Source organism: Theropithecus gelada, chromosome 2 (assembly GCF_003255815.1).
Source record: "Theropithecus gelada isolate Dixy chromosome 2, Tgel_1.0, whole genome shotgun sequence".
Taxonomy (NCBI): Eukaryota; Metazoa; Chordata; class Mammalia; order Primates; family Cercopithecidae; genus Theropithecus; species Theropithecus gelada.
This window is the reverse complement of record NC_037669.1, coordinates 82,330,707-82,354,014: the sequence shown is the minus strand read 5'-3', so window position 1 is coordinate 82,354,014 and position 23,308 is coordinate 82,330,707. Positions and strand designations below refer to the sequence as shown.

General features: G+C 38.8%; 1 protein-coding gene across 4 annotated transcripts in view; it reads left to right on the top strand.

Moving 5' to 3' along the window:
- SLMAP (sarcolemma associated protein) overlaps positions 1-23,308 on the top strand; it is a 179,904-nt gene that overhangs the window by 65,617 nt on the left and 90,979 nt on the right. For all 4 annotated transcript variants that reach the window (XM_025375703.1, XM_025375702.1, XM_025375701.1 and 1 more), the window contains exons 2-3: positions 12,009-12,156; positions 23,065-23,137. In XM_025375703.1, the coding sequence (XP_025231488.1) occupies positions 12,009-12,156; positions 23,065-23,137 (221 nt within the window). The remainder of the gene's footprint in view (positions 1-12,008; positions 12,157-23,064; positions 23,138-23,308) is intronic.

Sequence of the window (23,308 nt, the reverse complement as noted above, 5' to 3'; positions counted from 1 at the left end):
AAAAAAAAAAAAAAAAAAAAAAAAAAAAAAAAAAAGAATTAGTGATTCTTAAACTGGGAGCATTGCTAATTCTGAGAAGTGCTGGATATCATGAGAGGTGTTTGAACAGCTGAATCATGTGGCAGCCGCAAAATGAGAGCCTCTGTATTAAACTCACGTAAGGGGTTTATTTTCCTTCTTCCAAATAGTCATTTTCCATCTCAAGACAAAATGACTGTTTCATAAATTGCATTGTTATTATTTCCATTTATTCACTTATGGTCCCCAGAAACTTTGTTTGCTTTGTCTTTCAAAGTAGAATTATTATAATTTTTAAAGAACTCACCTGTGGATGTCTAAATTTTCAAAGCCTTGAGGAGATAAATCTCTCAAAGAATTAACTGTCACTAAAAACGAAGAAATACGAGTAAAGACCAAGATGTTTTAAACAAAGTTATATGCCAACTTGAATGATTGTGCCTAAAGAATGAAAAGGCCATCATTATTATTTTTATTACCTTAGAAATTTAAGGCATTTTTAAAAGCTATGTATGTTCTTTTTTGGGCAGGTGTACTATTTGTGTCTTTTAACATTTGCACTGAATTTGTTTGCCAAATAAATTCTTTGTGTGTGGGCAGGTTCCCCCCCCCCCCCAAAATAAGATCCATATTCCTATGATTTTCCAATTTTACCAATCTTTAATGGAAATTTTTTTCTTTTAGTTTCTCTCTCTACTACCTCTTAATGACTATATAGATCAATATCAATGATCCTTAGATGGAGCCCATTGTATACGTTATTAAACAGTTTATAAGGCTTTAAACCTAGTGACCTTGTTCTTTTTTCCCACAAATGTGATCACAAGTATTTCCTTTTGTGGCAAACAAGGCTGTTATTCTATGGGTAAGGTGTTGTTTTTGTTGTTTGTTTTGAGACAGGGTCTCACTGTGTCATAAACCTGGAATACAGTGGTGCATCATAGCTCACTGCAGCCTCAAACTCTTGTGCTCAAGTGATCCTCCCGCCTCAGACTCCAAGTAGGTGGGAACCACACCCAGGTAGTTTTTGGATTTTTTGTAAAGACAAGGTCTCACCATGTTGCCCAGGCTGGTCTTGAACTCCTGGGCTCAAGCGATCCTTCCCCTCCACCTCCCAAAGCACTGAGATTACAGGTGTGAGCCACTGTGCCTGGTCTGTGTGAGGGTTTTTTAACAGAGATTAAGAGTGGTGGTGCAATTATTTTGTTTTTGTTTCAGCTGACCTCAGGATGGTTTAACATTTTGTGAGGAAAATCATGAAGTGTCGTGAAAGTATTGCATATTTACGATATTACAGTGTCCCCTCATTCTATTCCTAATATGCTAAAATACATGACATTTGGGTAAAATATGTAATATTTAAAACATTGGTATTAATAATTTTGATATCCTTTGAGGTAATTAGAGACTTTTTGGTGTCCAAAAGATTGAGTTTAAAGATCACTATCTGTTCTTTAGTATCAGTTAAGTAGGAGCCTCAAAGACAAACAGCTGCTTTTTGCTGTGATTAACACACCCCGAGAGGAAAAAATAATCAGAATTTTCTTATCAACCCATCAGTTTTGGGGTGTGGGAAATAGGCTCATCACTGCCAAATTAGAATTTGCTGTAGGCTTTCAGCTCCCCCCACACACACACCCCATCTCTCAGAACTGTATCTGTAAACGCGAGGGCAAATGGTCCAAGGTTCCATACGTGCAGGCTCTCTTTGCCTTGCAGGGTAATCTGGACCTCTGCCAACATTGCAGAATTGATTCTGCCCTCCTAGCGACCATCTCAGAGAGGCTGCAAAGGGCAATTCCAGGGAGATAGGCAAGCAAACCTTAGAGATACCTCCAGCGGGCGACGCAACTCTCTCTGGTCCTGCTCCTCCTGGTCGACCTTGTCCTCCATCTCCAGGTTTTCTCTCAAGCTTGCCTCATCTTAGAAATTCTCATTTTAGGCAGGTCCCAGTCTCACTCCTGCCCCTACTGCCTGGTGAATATGGCCCCATTAAGGTCCAGGCCCTCCTTTATCCATAGGACTTAAGGCAAATTAAGGGGGATCTTGCAAGTTTTTAGATGACCCTGACAGGTATATAGAGGCTTTCAGAATTCAACATAGGTGTCTGAGATTCAGAAATCTAATTTACTTTGTCCTGAGTTCTCAGTGAAGGATTGTCTTAATTCGAAAGCATATTTAAGAAAGATATAATAATTCTGTGTTTTGTATGCTTTATACTGTTTTGATTATTTTTAAAAATTTATCTTTCCCACCTTCCCTATTTCTGTCTTTCATAATCTTAGCTCCCATGTAGAGACTTATCTCAGTTCCCATGCAGAAATACTTTTTCTTTCTCTGCTTTTCCTTGTGAGCTGGCCCCAAAAGAAAGATTTATTGTACAGTGAACACGTCTTGAATGTCACTAGGTGGAAAAAATCTTGGCAAATTAACATCATTTGTAAGACCTTCGGGTAGTATATGGGCAAGTTTCATTCTAGTTTACATGTGAGATTTCATTTTGGTGAAAACATTTCACCACTTTTGTATATATTTTCCTATAGAATATGAATAAAGCTTTTTATTTCCTCCTTCAGTGGCACAATTAAAAATTCCAGTCTCTGAAATGTGTGATGCCTTGTTAGCCAGGAAACCAGAAAGGTTATATAAATAAATTAATTAATGTTGAACATGCATATAATGACTAAGTTTGTATACTCTAAAAAGCAACTAAATTGTTGGTGGCAAAAGTGAACAAATCATGGGTCTCCTTATTTCTAGTGACTCCCACTGCAGTTCATCCTACACACAGCTGCTAGATCATCAAAGCTGTTGGATTAATCTCCCTAAAACAGTATTTTCATCAACTCTGTCAGTAGTGCCTTCTGTCTTAAGAAACTGCAACTTCTTAGTCCAGTGCTGAAGGCCCTCTCTTTACAGCTGTATCTTGCATTTTTCCACTTGTTCCTTTGTTTGGTTTTTGTTACCCTCTGGGAGCCTTAGCTATATATAAATTTGCTGCAATACCTGTTCCTCCTCCTCCTCCTCCTCCTTCTCCTCCTCTTTCTGCTTGCCTTTTCATTCTGATTACCACCCTCACTCATAAATGCTTCCTTAGCAACTGATTGTGCCTAACTATATTTCCCACCAGGCTCTCAGAATTTTGGTACTTAATTCATACTGTCTTAATTTATTCTCAGTTTAGGGTTGCTCTGCATATGATTTTATGGATGTGCAGTCTCTCCAAGATGGGTGCCAAGTAAATGTTACAGACTAAGTGATTTGCCTTAATGATGGAGGTAGAGCTGAAATTGGCTCTTTGTATTCTGATTGCTTCAGGAAGTCTTCATAAATGAAATGGGATTTCGTAAGTTTGGAATCAAAGACCAGAGAGTGTTTAAGTAGGGAAGAAAGGCAGTGTGGAAATTTTGTAGGAATAACAGTGTTAAATCTGCAATATCTGTGAGGCCATGACACTCTGCTTAATATGCCTGAGGCTCAGTTTCTTAATATGATGCCACGGAAAAAGGTAGAGTAGGAATCTCTGAATTGATTCCGCCACCGAAATAACTATTGAGCTGGCATGAACTGCCTGAAGCAGCTATTTTGGAACTCTGGAATCTAGTAGAACATTTGCAGCATCCAAGGGAGTACTTGATGAGGAAAGAGGCTGGTGAGTTTCAAAGAATTTCATTGTTTTGGTGTTTGGCATAGTAGCTACCATCTCCCATCCCTCAATCCTGTAGGAGCCAGGTGATGGTTGCCTGTGTTCCTGGTGTGACTTGCTGGTCCCCGGGTGGGCATTTGGGACCTTTAAAAATGGGGATTGTGTATTATGTTGCTATTTTTAATTGCTGAGGTGCCAGCTGTTTCAACCCCCACAAGTTGAAGTGACTTACTTGGCATTAGCCATTTAAGATTTAAAGAGACAGAACATTCCCTCGAACTCCTTTTCTTACTGGATCCAGACATTTATGGAAATCTGTGTTAGGTCACTGGATGACTGCAGAGATAAACTTCAGTGAACACATATGGCAGGGAGTATAATCCTTGCAAAGAATAGGTTGGAAAATTCGCTAAACAAATGGCTGACTGCCACCCTCATCAAGTAACAACAGCAATCCTGGGGAGAGAAGGGAGCCTGATTTCCAGAGTTACCACATTACAATATTCAAAATACCCAGAAAAAATTAAAAAGCATACAAGAAAGAGGAAAGTATGGCCCATTGCTGGGGGAAAAACGGACAGAAACCATCCTTGGGGAAATGCGGACATTGGACTTATCAGACAAAAACTTTATCTTAAATATACCCAAAGAGCTGAAGGAAATCATGGTCAAAGAACTAAAGGAAATCAGGAGAACAGTGTATGAATGGAAAACAAGTGTATGGTATGAGGCAGGGGTCCAACTTTACTCTTTTGCATGTGTCTCTCCAGTTTTTCCAGCATCATTTATTGAAGAGACGATTCTTTCCTCACTGAATGGACTTTGAAATTCACTAGGCTGTAGATGTTTGGATTTATTTCTGGACTCCAGATTCTATTCCATTAATCTTTTATATCTGTCCATATGCCAGTAACACAGTGTTTCGATTACTGTACCTCTGTAGTAAGTTTTGAATTCAGGAAATACACATCTTCCAACTTGATTCTTTCTCAAGATTATTTTGCCTACTCAAGGTCCCTTGCAATTTCGATATGAATTTGAGGATTGACTTTTCCATTTCTGCAGAAAAGGTGGTCATTGGAATTTTGATAGGGATTGCACTGGATCTGTGGATTGTTTTGGATAATATTGATACCTTCACAGTATTAAGTCTTCCAATCCATGAACATGGGGACATCTTTATATTTATTTAGACCATCTTTAATGTCTTTCAGCAATATTTTACAGTTTTTAAATGTAAAAGTCTTTTACCTCCTCGGTTAAATTTATTCATAGGTATTTTATTCTTCTAGCTGGAAATGGAATTGCATTCTTAATTTCCTTTTTGAATTATTCATTGCTGTTATGTAGAAACACTGTTTTTTGTGTGTTAACCTTGTAAGCTGCACATTTGTTGGATTTGTTTAACTCATAGTTTTCGTGTGGATTCTGTGGGGTTTTCTATATATAGGATCATGTCATCTGTGAATAAACGTAGTTTACTTCTTCCTTTCCAGTTTCAATGCCTTTTTTTTTTTTCTTGTCTCTGGACAAGAAACTTCTAGTACAGTGTTGAATAGCAATGTTGAAAGCTGGCATCCTTGTCTTGTTCTTGATCTCAAGGGGAATGCTTTCAGTCTTTTACTATTGAGTGTTATGTTAGCTGTGGGTTTTTTATAAATGCCCTTTATCATGTTGAGGAAGTTCCCTTCTAATGTTAGCTTTCTGAGTCTTTTATTGTGAAAAGATGTTATATTTCATCAAATGCCTTTTCTGCATTGAGATGATTGTGTGTTTTCTTTTTCTTTTTCTTTTTTTTTTCATTTTCTACAAATGTGGGGCATTTAAACATTTTTATAGTATAAAACACCTTTTTAAAGTTGAACCACCTAGGGTAAATCCCACTTACGAAGCAATGCCAGCCACTTTTCCAGCTTGGATGAGTTCTGAGGCAAAACAAAGATGAAAGCCTTGCACCAGTTCTTCATGTAGCCCCAGACAGGTGAGAATTAGACAAAATAATTTGTGATTAAGGTCTGCTCTGCTCCCTCTGGAACTAGGTACCAGGGTGTCCCACACTGGAAATGCAGGCTGATGTCTCCAAGACTTATTTTGTGCTGGAGAGGGGGATGGGACTAGGGTAAGTAATGCCACAAAGCTTTCCTATATTTTAATTGCCTTTTTCTTGATTCAGTGTTTACTTGGTTGCTGTAAACCTTTGACTGTTTTCCAGAGTTTTAACAAAGTTGGTTCTGATAGTTTCTGCTTGTTTTTCAGTGTTTCTATGGTGAGACAGAAGCTTGGAGCTGCCTACTCTGGCATTTTGCTGATGTCACTTTCTTCATTCTTTATGGTTTTAAAAAATTTTACCCTTTTTACCTTTTATTTACTTTAAGGCATTATTAGTTATATTTAATCACTCTTGTGATCCTTCTAATTTGTATTCATTCCTAAAATGAATTTTTCCTTTTATTTCTATTCTTTTGAGTTATTTCACCTTTTCTTGAGTTGTATAATTGTGATTTATTTTGCTCTTTCATGTCTTGAATTATTTTTCTAATATCTTTTAGCTTGTTTTGAAATTGAAGTTTACAGTTTTGCTGTCTTTCCAAGGTCTGTTTTTCATTATCTGTAAAGATACTATTCTGCTCCTTATTCTCTTTTTTTCTTAAAATAACTGTATGGATGTGACCTTGATACTTTTCTGTTGCTAAGTTTTATATGAAATTGGTTTTCCTGAACTTTAAAAAGGAGTCATGGTTCAGGATAACTTTTCTAATTCACAGAGCTCCCTCTTCTGTTCTTTTTGTAAAACGTTTAAAAATATGGTGGCTTCCTTTCCCTTTGTCTACTTTTATCTGAACCCTTTCTTTCCTTGTCTCTATTGTCCCTGTTCTGCTCAATTTTGGTTCCACTCCCAGCAGTTTTCCCTCAGTTTGGAGCCCTATCCTGGAAGGTAGCTTTGGTTGGTAGGTTGGTTTTAAGAATTTATATGGCTTAGACTATTCCAGCCTTTTTAGGAACTTACCCTGCACTGGTTATTGGATTGAGCCACACCATTCCCATTTCCAGCTTTTTTTCAATTGGCCTCCATACCATCCAGTGAACACCTAATAGCTATTTTGGTATTGTCCTCAAGTCCCCCAAATGCCCACTTTGTTTCCTTATGTATCCTTCTGCAAAGATGCTGATTCCATGCAGGTCTTGTGGCTCTTGGTGGTCTTCCCCGCTCTTATTTTGGGGTTTGTGTGGCTACTGTGTCACCTACTTTTGTTACAAATGTTTCCCATGGGATTTTGGTTTTGCTGTCTTTGTCACTCTGATTTTAGGTGGTGATTCAGGGAGATTAAAAATTTTTGTTGCAGTATCTGCTATCTACTTCTAATCCATTCTGTATTCATGTCTTAAGAACTACCCTGTATGGACTTAGAGTTTGTGGCCCTTGGCCTGTGGTGTGTCTACTATATTTGTGCTTTATTCTGAAGCTTTAGTTCAAATGTTATTAATCTGTTGGTGTTTGGATATTGCAAAACCTATCAATGTAGAAAGAGTTAAAAAGAATCAGTGTGTCATTAGAATGGAAATGAAAACATTTACAGATTGTAGCAAAGTTGAAAGTGATGCAAAATGTATATATGTATGGAATGAATTCATCTACAGCAGGAACTTTCTGAAGGCCAAAGAGCAAATTGTGCAACCTGTGAAGTGTGCTGTTCCTGTGTCATTGAAGTTAATCAGCAAGAGACATGGAAAAGTGACTGATGAGACAGGGGTAAACCTTTCAGTTCAAGGATCACCATCAGTGCCTGATTGTTGGGAACTTAAAGTTTATTCAGGGAAAGCAAGGAGTTGATGAAAGAATTAAAACCTTAAAACAGTGAAAGTGCTGCTGTTGAACTTTCGCCATAAGCCACACAGGGTTTTTAAATTCAGAGCTCGTTACTCACCTGTTCAACATCAAAGTGAATGTCTGGTGGCTAATGCAAATACTAGAGCTGCTAGGACATTCCTTAGGCTACTGGGAAAGAAAGATAGTTAAGACTTTGACAGATTCTTTATTTATTTATTTTTTAATGTGGTGAAAACTTCTTTTAAGTTTTGGGATAAAACCCTGATAGAGGAAGGTTTATCAGCATAGAGGAGAAGGATATTTCTGGTTTTAATTTGACAAAGGATCAAGTAATAGATCTACTTGCTGGAAATGTACCCAGGGACTATAAGCATACTCCCTTTCTAGGCTCTTGCAAACAGTTTAACATTTATTTATTTATGAGACAGAGTCTCACTCTATTGCCCAGGCTGAAGTGTGCAATGGCACGATCTTGGCTCACAGCAACCTCTGCCTCCCAGATTCAAGCAATTCTCCTGTCTCAACCCCCAACTGCCACCGAGTAGCTGGGATAACAGGCGAGCGCCACCATGCCCAGCTAATTTTTTGTGTTTTTAGTAGAGATGGGGTTTCACCATGTTGACCAGGGTGGTCTCGAACTCCTGACCTCAGGTGATCCGCCTGCTTTGGCCTCCCAAGGTGCTCAGATTACAGGCATGAGCCATCACGCCCAGCCTAGTTTAACATTTTTATAGCTTAGAAACCTAACCTGATAGTAAATAGAATAACTTCTATACATAATGTAGACGGATTAATGGTAAATTGTTTTACAAGAGGTACAGAATCTTTTTTTTATGTATCAATCTTTCAAAACAGCCAAGGGCAAAAGGTTAAATTATATAAATGAAAATATTTCTGTAGAGAACTAAACTAATGTGCTCTAGCTGTATACAAGTACAGAGGGTCAGGGGGATGAATAGAAGTTAGTGTGACTGAAAAGGATGCAGAAGGAAAAGAGTGGGAGTGATTGAGTTGTGAGGGAACCAGGACCAGATCCTGTAGGGCTACAATGGTAAGGACTTTGGATTTTATTCTAAGATATTTGAAAGCCATTAGCAGGTTGAAAGCAGAAGAAGAAGGAACAACTAATGTAAATTATATGTTCAAGCTAAACAGAGGCCAAAGGTACCATGGTATGCTTTGGACAGTAATATAGACATGTAAGAATGAAAAGAACCTGGGTTAAAATTGATGTAAGAAAAAAAATTTTTTTGAGACAGGGGTTCATGCTGTTGCTCAGACTGGAGTATAGTGGTGTGATTATGGCTCATTGCAGCCTCAGCCTCCCAGGGCTCAAGCTATCCTCCCAGCTCAACCTCCCGAGTAGTTGGGACTACAGGCCTGCACCACCATGCCCAGCTGATTTTTTTGTATTTTTTGTAGGGACAGGGTCTCACTTTGTTGTCCAGGCTGGTCTTGAACTCCTGGGCTCAAGTGTTTCTCCTGCCTTGGCCTCCCGAAGTGCTGAGATTACAGACATGAGTCACTGTGTCTGGGCCCTGATGTAAAATCTTTTAAGTTCGAAAGTATGTTGTGGTTTTAGTTATATAGGAGCTACAAACAGGTGTTGATATACATACATATATATGTTGTATATATATGTACATATATTTCTTTTTGTTTTTCAACAAAGTGTTAAACAGTAATGAACCTTACTTAATGTATTCTTTATTTTTATTCTGTTCCATTTTATGTTTTTTTAAAAATGCTAGTTGCAACTCACTAAATTGACTTAGTAACCCACTAATGTATCAGAACTTGAAGTTTGAAAACCACTGTAAATATCACATAATTCCCTTATTTAACTTGCCCAGGCACATATTACTGAACATAACCTGACCAGAATCCAGACTTTACCACATTTCCCAAGAATACATTTATTTAAAAAAAAAACACAAAACTCTCTTATACAATGTAACTTTAAGTTCTAGTGTAGAAAAGATTTTGAGGGTAAATATTCCTACTTGAAAGTATTGTCTGCCCTTATCTCCCAGGGTGAAATGTTAAGTCCTGTAAGTTTCAAATGTATTTAAAATATCAACACAATTTTCTTAATTAATGGTCTGTAATTAGATATACAAACTGCTAATCAAAGTAACAGTTGGTCTATTTTGAATTATAAACAGAGAATGAGTCATTTATAGACAGCCTCGTGGCCTTTAAGTTGTCAGCTACGAATTAATGAAATGAAATGTCATTTGAACATTTTCTGCAGATTGCTTCTTAGTCTTTAGTTATATTTAATTTTGGAAGAGAGCTGTGGGAGGGGTGAAGGATAAATGAAACGTAAAGGTTGGTGTGAAGTAATGAGGAAAAATGGCCCTTTTAATTTTCTTATTTGAACCCTTGCTTCTGTGTTCCCCAGTTCTGTGACTTTTGAAAGATACTTAATATGCCTGCATCTCACTTTTCTCCTTTATAAATGAAAGTAGTAATATCTTTTTTTTGTTTGTTTTTGAGACAGAGTCTCCCTCAGTTTTCTAGGCTGGAGTGCAGGGGCACGATCTTGGCTCACTGCAACCTCTGCCTCCAGGGTTCAGGCGATTCTCCTGCCTCAGCCTCCCAAGTAGCTGGGATTACAGGTGCGTGCCACCACACCACCATGCACCACCATGTTGGCTAGGCTGGTCTCAAACCTCTGACCTCAAGTGATCTGCCCACCTCGGCCTCCCAAAGTTCTGAGATTATAGGCGTGAGCCACCACACCTGGCCTAAAGTACTAATCTCTTTATCATAGCTTTAATGTTAAGTGAGGGCCTGATGGCAAAAGTATATTTTGATATATAGTGTATTTGGTATCTTCTTACCTTTCTTCCTTAGGAAGATATTCAGTGAAAATGTGTTACTAAAATAAGTAGGGCTGAAGAGTGTAGAAAAATCCAAAAAGAAAGGTACACCTTTTTTTCCTGGTGATTCTCTGCCTAGTAAGTCTATTGTGTGTGATCCCAGTTGTGCTGAAATTTTTTAAGGATTTGTAAGTAATAAATAGTTAGGCTTCCTGTGCCTCCTGCTATCCTTTCCATTTTTAAAGAGGGAGGGTTACCCAAGTGATGAGAAGCAAATTTGGTAGGTCAGAAAGTTGGTACCTTTATAGTTGATTCCAGTATTTTTCTAGTGTCTCAAATCTGCTTTGTCACCAAGAATTTAGTGAGATATATCAGTCCTGATATCAAATTGTGTTAGCTGATTGATAGCTGTTAACTATAAGCATTACCTAAAACCAGTTGCCCTTGCCTGTGCAACAAAAAACACTTTCTTTAATTTAACCCAGACATCCTGGTAAACAAAGTGAGATGGAAAGACTGGGCACCCTGGCTCACGCCTGTAATCCCAGCACTTTGGGAGGCCAAGGCGGGTGGGTCACCTGAGGTCAGGAGTTTGAGACCAGCCTGGCCAACATGACAAAATCCCATCTCTACTAAAAATACACACAAAAAAATTAGCCGGCTGTGGTGGCTCGTGCCTGTAGTCCCAGCTACTCGGAAGGCTAAGGCAGGAGACTCGCTTGAACCTGAGAGGCAGAGGTTTCAATGAGCTGAGATCTTGTCTCTGCACTCCAGCCTAGATGACAGAGAGAGACTCTGTCTCAAAAGCAAACAAACAAAAAAGTGAGATGGAAAGATAGAATTTTGTCTAGCTGGTCTTCCCTTCCTTTAAAAAAAATAGCTATATTCACATATAAGTAATATACTATAAAATTCACCTTCTAAAGCATACAATTCAGTGGTTTTGAGTATAGTATATTCAGAGTTGTACAGCCATCACCACTAATCTTAGAATATTTTCATCACCTCAAAAAGAAATCTTGTACCCATTAGTACTCATTCCCCATACCTACCTGCCACCTCAACCTTTTGTAAGCGCTCATGTGCTTTTTGTCGGTATAGCTTTGCCTATTCTGGATGTTTCATATAAATTGAATCATTATAATACATCAGTCTTTTGTGACTGACTTCTTTTATTTCACATAATGTTTTAAACGTTCATTCATGTTGTATCATGTTATCAATACTTCACCCCTTTATTGCCAAATAATATTTAGTTATATGAATGTCTACCACATTTGTTGATTCATTTATCAGTTGATGGATAGTTGGATTATTTTCCCTTTTTGGCTATTATGAATAATGCCAACATTCGTGTAGAAGTTTTTATGAGAACATGTTTTTAGTTCTCTTGGATATATACCTAGGAGTGGAATTGCTGGGTTGTATACTAACTTTATGTTTAACATTTTGAGGACCTGACAAACTCTTCCAAAGAGGTTGTACCATTTTGTGTAGCTGAATTTTAAATCACCTAGTTTTCAGATTCTAATTTCATATATGTTAAAGGAGAACCTTAGCTGAAATGAGTGGTTTGAATTAATAGGGGAAAAATTCACCTGCAATAGTTGGCAAAACTGGAAGCACTTTTTTTAAAAGTACATTTGGAATTATTACTATTAATATGTGACTTTTTTTTTTTTTTTTGCAGTTTTATCTTCAAGACACTAAAAGTAGTAATGGTACTTTTATAAATAGCCAGAGATTGAGTCGAGGCTCTGAAGAAAGTCCACCATGTGAAATTCTTTCCGGTGACATTATCCAGTTTGGGGTAGACGTGACAGAGAATACACGGAAAGGTACGGGTATGGATCACTTTTTTTATTACTTGTCTTTTAAGGGTTAATTTTTCATTCTCTTACTTGACATTACAAAACATTACATGCTTGTGAAAGTGATTTAAATACAGCATTATATGTAGTGAAAAATTAAAAGTCTCATACTTTCCCTATTGCTCGTCTAAAATTTTAATTCTGGAGTGTTAATTAGTAATTTATGTTCTTCATCACCGTTAGGAACCAATTGGTTGCAATGACAGCATACCCAACCAGGACAAGCTTAAACCACAGGATATTTATTGTTGATAATGAGACTTAATGAGAGATCTGGAGGCAGATAGGTTCATTTGTTCAGTTGACTCAATGATATCATCAGGGATCCAGGGTCTTACTGTCTTCCTGTTCTACTGTCTTAAACATTTTAGTTTCTCATGCTTTTGGTTGTTGCTTCATGGTAATAAGATGATGGCTGCAAGCCCCAGGCATCATTGTCCTCACACCAGTATCCTAGGCAAAAAGGATGAGATGGGGATAAAATGCCTTCTTGTGTGCCTCTCTTTTTATGTTGAAAGAACAATCTTTTGCAGAATCCTCCCAGCAGATTTCTCCTTAGGTTTCACTGGCCACATGGGTAGATCACATGCATAGTTACCTACAGCTACAAAGAAGTCTGGTGAAGTTACTTAATCTCATGAAGGGGAGCAAGAAGATCTATGATTGACATAGATCAATTTTGATTTATTCCTTCAGGTTGTATATGCATTGTTACCCCAAACAAAATTAGAGTTCTCTTAGCAAGAAAGAAGATGGAAAGGCAGTAGAGGTAGGCAGCTAATAGTAGCTATCACAAGTATAAAATAAAATTTAACGTCTTACAATTTTTGAAACTGAAATTTCTTTAGCTAAATAAATGTAGATCGATCTTTGTTTTTACAATTCAGAAGCTTCCTGCCTCTACCTAGTTCACTGTCTACTTTATGACCATGAAATTATATAGCTAAATCATAAAACTAAATGGATAAAAACCATAAGTGTTTAGTTCTACTTTATTAGTTTAATATGGATAGTGCAACCATTTGGCTAGTTTCTCGTTTCATTTGTCTGAACATACTCTGATCTGGTGATACTGGTCAGAGTCATCAGGCTCTTGACATTTTGCATAGTAGAGATGGTGATGATGGTGATGATGATAATGGTGATGATGCTGGTGTGTGTGTGTTCATGTGCATATTTATGCATATACTTTCACTGGTATTGCAACAGCAGTATTACTTTTAATGGGTTTTTTTGGCCTCCTCAGAAAGTTGGGTTTTGATATTTGAATTTGGGTAGGGCCAACATCTTAGGAATTTCCATTTACAATTGTAAACCAAAAAAGAAAGGTTTGTATTTTGGTGTAAAATATTGACACTCCTTACTAAGAGAATTCAACTTATATATGACCATACTGGGAACAGCTGCATTAGACACTCCTGTATCTGCTGTTGCCATATCACACCTCCAAGTCATTCAGCAAACAGTAAACCGAGCTCATTAAATGGAACCCCAGCTGTGAGTAACCCATAGAGAAGAAGATAATTTGATTACATTGTCTTTCTCTCCAAGGAACGTCCGTCTGCTTGGCTTGCATTTCCTAAAGAGAATTATTAGGTGTTGATTGATAAAAAGGATGAGGTAATGAAATACATTTAGAGAATACTTAGTTAAGATAAGCGGGACTTCTTGGAGCTTTTAATATGCTAACATATATGCAGATTTCCAAGGAGGTGGCCATTATAGAATGCAACTCTTTCCAACCTCCTTTCCACTGTTTTTTCCCATCTATCTGTGAGGGATACTCTTTAGAAAATGCTATAGAAAGCTAAGGCGGCGGCCAGGCACGGTGGCTCAAGCCTGTAATCCCAGCACTTTGGGAGGCCGAGATGGGTGGATCACGAGGTCAGGAGATCAAGACCATCCTGGCTAACACGGTGAAACCCCGTCTCTACTAAAAAAATACAAAAAACTAGCCGGGCGAGGTGGCGGGCGCCTGTAGTCTCAGCTACTCCCAGCTACTCGGGAGGCTGAGGCAGGAGAATGGCGTGAACCTGGGAGGCGGAGCTTGCAGTGAGCTGAGATCCGGCCACTGCACTCCAGCCTGGGCGACAGAGCCAGACTCCGTCTCAAAAAAAAAAAAAAAAGAGAAAGAAAAGAAAGCTAAGAAGATGACCCTGAGATTCAAATTTCCTCTTAGTATAATCTTATTTTAGTAACATTAGATTTTTTTTTTGAGATGGAGTCTCGCTTTGTTGCCCAGGCTGGAGTGCAGTGGCACGATTTCGGCTCACTGTAAGCTCTGTCTCCTGGGTTCATGCCATTCTCCTGCCTCAGCCTCCCGAGTAGCTGGGACTACAGGCACGCACCACCACACCCAGCTAATTGTTGTATTTCTAGTAGAGACGGGGTTTCACCATGTTGGCCAGGATGGTCTCAATCTCTTGACCTCATGATCTGCCCGCCTCGGCCTCCCAAAGTGCTGGGATTAGAGGCGTGAGCCATCACACCTGGCCAGTAACATTAGATTTTTACAGACCTCTGTGAAATTTTACCTGTCTTTTATGCCAACTTTAAGGAGATTAGTTTAAAAAAAAAACTTGCATCATTTAAAATGTTTCTTTTGGTACTTACTGACTTCAAAAAGTTGACCTATGTTAAGCACGGGCTCTTAGGATACAGCTGTGTTACCAGTTGAGTACTACCTGTTTAAGGGTATACCAGAAAAAAAATACTGATTTTTGTACTTTGCTAAACAGTGCTATGATAATCTTTTGTATCACTTGGAGAATTCTCCTGAAATTATGCAACACTACTAGATAACCCCTGGATCAAAGAAGAAATCAAAAGGGAAAATTCACACTATATTGTAAAGAGAGGAGACTTTTATGCCAAAATACAGTAAGTCTTTTAGTCAGATAATATTAATAATCTTAAATTCCTTTCATGTTAAAGAAGAAAGACAATTAAGAAATCTGACACTAATCAGAAAAAAATCAGAAAACGAGTAAGTAAAAGAAATTGAAAAAGAGAAATAAAAGCAGAAATTAATGAAACAGTGACAAAAAATTCTGCAAGGGATAAACAAACCCAAATGCTGGTTCTTTTATTAATAAAAAGAAAACAGTGAACAAGGTAATTAATAAACCATAATGCATTAAGTTAAAAATACTAGCAAAAATATACAAGATGAGAAATGAGAAAGGAGAAATAAAACACAAATACAGGATATACTACAAGAATAATAAGAGAATCTTGTATAGCTACCTATGGCAAAGAGAAAAGAAAAAATTAGAGTAAATTGATGTTTTCCTAGCATAATTATCTCAAGAAGTGGAAAATTTTGAATAACTGATTGTTTTTGAAAGAGACTTAAAAGTTATTAAAGATTCACCATTGAAAAGACACGAGAAACAGAGGGATTTACAGCTGAATTTTATCTTATTTTAAAAAATAGATAAACCCTGTGTTATTTAAGTAATTCCAAACATTAAGATGGAAAGCTTTCAGAATCCTTTAAAGAACCTAGCGTGTCATTAATGTGAAAATCTGATAAAGATATAGATACAAAAAAGAAAACTATAATTAATTTTATTTATAACAATAGATGAAAATTTTCAATTAAGATACTAGGCCAGGGCTTGGCATAGTGGCTCATGCCTGTAATCCTAGCACTTTGGAAGTCTGAGGCAGGTGGATTGCTTGAGCCAAGTAGGTTGATACCAGCCTGGGCAACATGGTGAAATCCCATCTCTACCAAAAAGCAAAGAATTAAATGGAACCCCGGCTGTGAGTAACCCATAGAGAAGAAGAGAATTTGACTACATTGTCTTTATCGCCAAGGAATGTCTGTCTTCTTGGCTTGCATTTCCTAAAGAGAGTTATTAGGTGTTGATTGATAAAAAGGATGAGGTAATGCAAAGAATCAGCTGGGCATGAATCAACTGGGCATGGTGGCGCACGCCTGTAGTCCCAGCTACTCGGGAGACTGAAGTGGGAGGATGGCTTGAGCCTGGGAGGCAGAGGTTGCAGTGAGCCATGACCGTACCACCGCACTCCAGCCTGAGCAACAGAGCCAGCCCCTGTCTCAAAAAAAAAAAAAAAAAGGCTGAAATGCTGTTAGGCCAGATACAGTGGCTCCCACCTGTAATCCCAACACTTTGGGAGGCTGAGGTAGGAGGAGCCCTTGAGCCCAGGAGTTCAAACCAGCCTGGGCAATAGAGGGAGACACTGTTTCTACCCGCTTCCCCGCCCCCAATTTTTTTTTTAATTAGCTGTAGGCATGGTAGCATGCACTTGTCTCAGCTACTCCAGAGGCTGAGGTGGGAGGATCGCTTCACTTGAGCCCAGGAAGTTGAGGCTACAGTGAGCCCTGATCATGCCATTGCACTCCAGCCTTGTCTCTAAAAACAAACAAAAGATATTAGTAAATTAAATCCAGAAATAAAACTAGGATAAACAACAAAGTAGGGTTTATTCCAGAAATGCCAAGATGAGTCAGTATCAGGCAATCTATCAACATAATCCACAAACTAAAGTAGAAAGACCATGTAACTGTATAACCAGTAGTTGTGTCACTGAATAACCGGAGATATTGAAAAGGCATTTGATCAAATTTAGGAGTTACTCCTAATAAAAACTCTAAATAAATAGGATGAAGAGAAAACTAAGTAAAATAAAAATGTTAAGTAAAATAGAATAAAAAATAGCAAAATACTATATAGCTGTGAAAATATATGGACTAAATTTGCATATATAAACAAAGATAAATCTCAAACTTTATCTCAAGCAAACTGTTGAAGGATTTGTATAGTGTAACCATTTACAGAAAGCATGAATGCCTGCAAAACAATACTATATAGTGCTTTTGAATACACTTATAATAAAGTACATTTGTATATATGTGAGTGATGGTTTGTTAGGACTTATGAAAGGATGTTTTTGGCATCAGTGAGTATCATACTAAAAACAATGGAAGCATAATTTTAAACCTCCCCATTGTACAGGTATTAAAAATAATGAATTAAAATTATGTGAATTGCAGGGATTCTATAAGTATAATGTTGAGTAAAGAAAGAATCAATTGTTTTTATAATTTCATTATTTAAAATAGTCTCACCAATCCCTATAAATACATATATGTTAGACATATATATCTCTAGATCTTTAATGTGAGTCGTCCAGGAGTGTGGGTGGGAGGGAGGAAGGAATAGAGGAGAAGAGGGAGCCAAATTAAAAGGGAGAGGTTACTAGAACTACAATTAAAAAATCACCCAGTATGTAGGACATTTATGTATTTATATAAACTAATTTGTATATATGTTAAAAATTTCAGAAAGAGTATATATAATATGTACGATTGTGTATATCAGGATTTTGTTAAAAAGGTAACATGAACCTAATGCCACTGAACATATCGGTTCCTATTAGTGTCACTTCTATTCTTAGCAATCCAAAACAATCTTTTTTAAATTTTTTTAATTTATAGAGGCGGGGCCTTGCTGTGTTACCCAGGCTGGCCTTGAACTCCTGGCTTCAAGTGATCCTCCTGCCTTAATCTCCCAAAGTGGTGGGATTAAAGGCTCGAGCCACTGGACCCCACCAACAATCTGATTTTGATGTTTGGCATTCCTTGTGTATGGCTTCAAGGAGAAAACTCGGTGGTCAGGCATGTACACATAAGCTGCTCTATACTGATAAAATATTATTGTAAACAAAGAGCTGACATTCTAATAGATTTTTTAAAAGAAAGGAAGAAAGTGAGAAAGCTGAGGTTTAGCAACCTAACCACTGGCCACTCCTCTTTTCCTGGACCCACAAACTGCTCAAAGAATGAGTTTTCTGGGTCACACATTATTACAGTAACCCTCTGTTGCAAAGCTTGGGGCCATTTAGTTCTATGAACACATGTAACTTCAGTCAGCTTTTTACTTCAGGTCTTCATCACCAATATCTTTTTCTTAGTTAAGCCCCTGTGAACAAAGGGCCTATTAAGAGCAAAGTCAATGGTGTATCTTCCTTTGGCATTGTGCTTCAACTGCACTGAATTACTTTTACTCCTCCTAATAGACCTGGCCTTCAAGCCCTTGCACACGCTTTTTCCTATGCCTAGAAACCTTTCTTGATCCTCAGGGCTGGACAAGGTGCCCACTCCATGCCCCTGTACTCATCCCTTTTGTATGTTTACCACCCTCACTAAATTGTAAGCTGTGCAAGAGTAGGAAGTGTGTCTGTCTTCACTGTAGAATCTCCACACATAACCTGGAACATATTGGTTGAATAAATTTTAAAATGTCCTGTGAATCTTCATCCATCTTTTTTTTTTTTTTTTTGAGGCGGAGTCTCGCTCTGTCACCCAGGCTGGAGTGCAATGGCCGGATCTCAGCTCACTGCAAGCTCCGCCTGCCGGGTTTACGCCATTCTCCTGCCTCAGCCTCCCGAGTAGCTGGGACTACAGGCGCCTGCCACCTCGCCCGGCTAGTTTTTTTTTGTATTTTTTAGTAGAGACGGGGTTTCACCGTGTTAACCAGGATGGTCTCGATCTCCTGACCTCATGATCCGCCCGTCTCGGCCTCCCAAAGTGCTGGGATTACAGGCTTGAGCCACCGTGCCCGGCCCTTTTTTTTTTTTTTTTTTTTTGAGATGGAGTCTCGCTCTGTTGCCAGGCTGGAGTGCAGCTCACCGCAAGCTCTGCCTCCTGGGTTCATACCATTCTCCTGCCTCAGCCTCCGAAGTAGCCGGGACTACAGGTGCCCACCACCATGCCCAGCTAATTTTTTTGTATTTTTAGTAGAGACAGGGTTTCACTGTGTTAGCCAGGATGATCTCTATCTCCTGACCTTGTGATCTGGCCACCTCGGCCTCCCAAAGTGCTAGGATTACAGGCGTGAGCCACCGCACCCAGCCCCTAAATCTCTTTTAAACCAAGCATTTCCCAAAGTCATCAGACCCTCAGATCCTTTTTTGTAACGCTTGCTAGCATTTTGGGAAATGCTGCTATGTATAGTTGATTAATACAAGTATTAGAACAAAACATTTTCATCAGGTTGCTTTAATTACTTGCCTGTTGCAAATCAAAAGGATAACATGTCTATGCCTGTGTATATCTAGTTGTCATAAAAATCACACCAAAGGCATGGTTGACTGGACTAGATCGTCAACTTAGTCAGACATGGGTTGTTTTTGTTTTTGTGTTTTAAACTGCCTACAACTGTACAGCAACTCTGTACTGCCCAGTCAGTATTAGCCCTTGGTTCATCTCATAGATTTGTGCATCAGCTCATTTGCTGAACTTCAGGGTAATGTGTCTGAACAACAGAATTACTGATGTATATCACAGGTTGTCACCTCTGGCAACCTGTTTTATTTATAGTTTTATTCTATAACTTGTTTATTTTTCTTTTTTAAAAAACAACTTTATTACCAAATTAAAGTGTAGGTATTGCTGGATCTTCATGTTGTATCATGCTCCTGTATTTATTGTAGGCTATTTATAGTGAATCTCTCGAGGAGCCATCCTCTAGAAATTCATTTATCATGAGAGAAATCTGTCTCTTTGGCCGGGCACGGTGGCTCACGCTTGTAATCCCAGCAGTTTGGGAGGCCGAGGCGGGCAGATCACGAGGTCAGGAGATCGAGACCACGATGAAACCCCGTCTCCACTAAAAATACAAAAAAAAAAATTAGGCAGGCGTGGTGGTGGGCCCCTGTAGTTCCAGCTACTCGGGAGGCTGAGGCATGAGAATGGCTTGAGCCCAGGAGGCGGAGCTCACAGTGAGCCGAGATTGTGCCATTGTGCTCCAGCCCGGGCGACAGAGAGAGGCTCTGTCTCAAAAAAAAAAAAAAAAAAAAAAAAAAAAAAAAAAAAAATCTGTCTCTTCTGTCTTTTGCCTGGGAAAGGAGAAAGCTAGGTGGTTCCTACAAATAGAAATGAACCCTAATGTCTTAAAAGTAAGAAACATCTTTGCACAGGAGTAGTGGGAGCTATGAAATACTAAGCAGGCATGTTCCTCAACATCTTCAGTAAAATGATTTCTGTACCAGATAACTCTGCTAAGTACATAGGTTTTTAAATTGAGAAGCAGATAATCCTTGATGCCCTCAAAGAGTTGAATCTAATTGGTGAGACAGCAGTTTCTGTAAATGATAAATATTCACAATGTAATGTGCTTAATGTTTTAAGAAATAGATGTAGAAGGCTCTGGGGACATCTTACTCAGATACTGAGCTTTGGTGAAGGAATTAGAAAATCTGAGCCTGGAGACTAAGTAGCACATGGTCATGCAGGCGAGAGGATAAAAACATTGCTTACAGAAGGGACAGCCTGTGTAAAAGGCATGGGGCTGTGAAAGGTAAAGTGCTTGGAGATTGCAGGTAGCTTGGCTTTGTATAGGATATCCGTGGTAGCAGGATAGAGGATGAGGTCAGACAGGAATGAAGGAGCCCAGTGGTTCATGGCCATGGTTATTGTGCTGGGCAGAGTTTAGAAGACTGCCAGTAGATGGTTCTGTTTTTTATTGTTGTTTGTTTGTTTTTGTTTTTGAGACAGGGTCTTACCCAGCTGGAGTGCAGTGGTGTGATCATGGGTCACTGCAGCCTCTAACTCCTGGGCTCAAGCAATCCCCTGACCGTAGCCTCCTAAGTAGCTGGGTACAGGTGTGCACCACCCCCACCCTGCTAATTTTTAAATTTTTTGTAGAGACTGGGTCTCGCTATGTTTCCCAAGCTGAACTCAAGTGATCCTCCCACCTCAGCCTCCCACAGCGCTGGGATTATGGGTGTGAGCCACTGTGACCTGCCAATAGATGGTTCTTGATCTGTGTTAGCACTTTTATATAATCAATTAGTAATGAAAATCAATATTGAATACATGGTGTTAAATTTCTTAATTTTAATGTGCATTTCCAGATGACAGTTATATTACTTCATGTTTATAATATCATCTTGATGATTAGTGTGCCTGATCATTTAATACCCCCAAATGCATTAGCTCTTTTTTTTTTTTTAGACAGAGTCTCACTCTGTCACCCAGGCTAGAGTGCGGTGGCATGATCTCGGCTCCCTGCAACTTCCGCCTCCCAGGCTCAAGCAGTTCTGCTGGCCTCAGCCTCCCGAGTCACTGGGATTGCAGGCACCTGCCACCACACCGGCTATTTTTTTTTTTTTTCTGGGATGGAGTTTCGCTCTGTTGCCCAGGCTGGAGTGCAGTGGCGCGATCTTGGCTCGCTGCAACCTCTGCCTCCCAGGCTCAAGCAATTCTCCTTCCTTAGCCTCCTGAGTAGCTGGGATTACAGGCACCCACCATCATGCCTGGCTAATTTTTGTATTTTTGTAGAGACGGGGTTTCATCATGTTGAGCAGGCTGGTCTTGAACTCCTGACCTCAGGTGAGCTTCCCATCTCAGCCTCCCCAGGTGCTAGGATTACAGGCATAAGCCACCATGCCTGGCCTAATTTTTGTACTTTTAGTAGAGAGGTTTTGCCATGTTGACCAGGCTGGTCTTGAACTCCTGACCTCAGGTGATCTGCCCACCTCAGCCTACCAAAATGCTGGGATTACAGGTGTAAGCCACTGCGCCCGGCCTAAGTTTTATATTTTTAGTAGAGGGGTTTTGCCATGTTGGCCAATCTGGTCTCAAACTCCTGACCTCAGGTGATCCGCCTGCCTCAGCCTCCCAAAGTGCTGGGATTACAGGCATGAGCCACCGAGCCCGGCCTAATTTTTGTATTTTTAGTAGAGAGGTTTCACCATGTTGGCCAGGCTGGTCTCAAAGTCCTGACCTCAGGTGATCCACCCACATTGGCCTCCCAGAGTACCGGGATTACAGGTGTGAGCCACCATGCCCGGCCAACATTAGCTCTATTCTTAAAATTCAGTTTTGTTGAGATATAATTTACGTATAACACAATTTTACATGTACAATTCAGTGAGTTTTGACAAATGTATATGGTCTCATAACCACCACTCCCCTAATCATGATGTAGTGTATTTTCATCAGCCTGCATTAGTTTTTAATCAGAGCTTAGTGAAATAATTATTTGAACTCTGGAAAATGCAATACAGTATTTGAAGAATAGAGAAAAGAGAAATAAAAAACCATCAACTTTCAAACCAGAAAACAATTTTTTAAAATTAAACCCACATATAGGGAAACTGTGCAAGTGCTACTTACGGTAGTTTTGTCTCTTAAAATCTTCAGTAGGAAAAAGAGGAAGTAAGATGCAGCAGTAAGAAGCTGTCTACAAAGGGACTATATTGATGTCATTTTGGGGGTAGAGGAAGAAACAACTATCAAGAAAACAAAACAAAAATTTTAAATATTGAAATAGAAACACGAGACACTAGCAAACAATTCTGATACTTAATAGCAGAGAATTGTGGAGGCAGTTTCACTTGTCTGAGGTCTTGGTTTTCTCACCCATAAAATGGGGGATTGAGTGGCATATTCTCAACTGTATTATGCAGAACTTTAGAGTTTTGTGAGGTGTGGTTATGTATGTAATAGGTTGGGGAAAGGAAGATTTGGAATAAGAGCTATATTTTAAATTTGGGAATAGTCAGACTTATGTTTGATACTGACAGATGGGGAAAAGTGTATTTCCCCCTCACAATTTTATTTCCATATATTCAACTGACCTTTTATTGACTGTTATTATAGAATTGGAGATGAAGACACTTTTCAAAATAATTCTGTCCTTATTTCTGCCTTGCAATTGTGATTCATTATGGACAAGATGAGTTTCTCCAGGGTAATAATACTGTCGTTAAACCACTAGCTTTATTTTCTTTTTGAGAAATTGTTACTTTTAAGAATAAACTGTGTTTAGATATGAGAGGTGTGAAGTTTTATATTTTTAAACAATTATTTCATCCATATTATTTGTTTGTTTCAACCAGTTACCCATGGGTGTATTGTTTCCACAATAAAACTTTTTCTACCAGATGGTATGGAAGCCCGGCTCCGCTCAGAGTGAGTATAATTTAGTACTGTGAAGTTTTTGTGAAGTTTAGTACTGTAAAGAATTTAGTACTAATATTCTAGATGACAGTATACTGCTAATACCTGCTTTAGGACTATTTACATAATGTTAGAAAATTGATTAGTACTTTTTGGAATATAATACACTTAAGTTTAAATTGC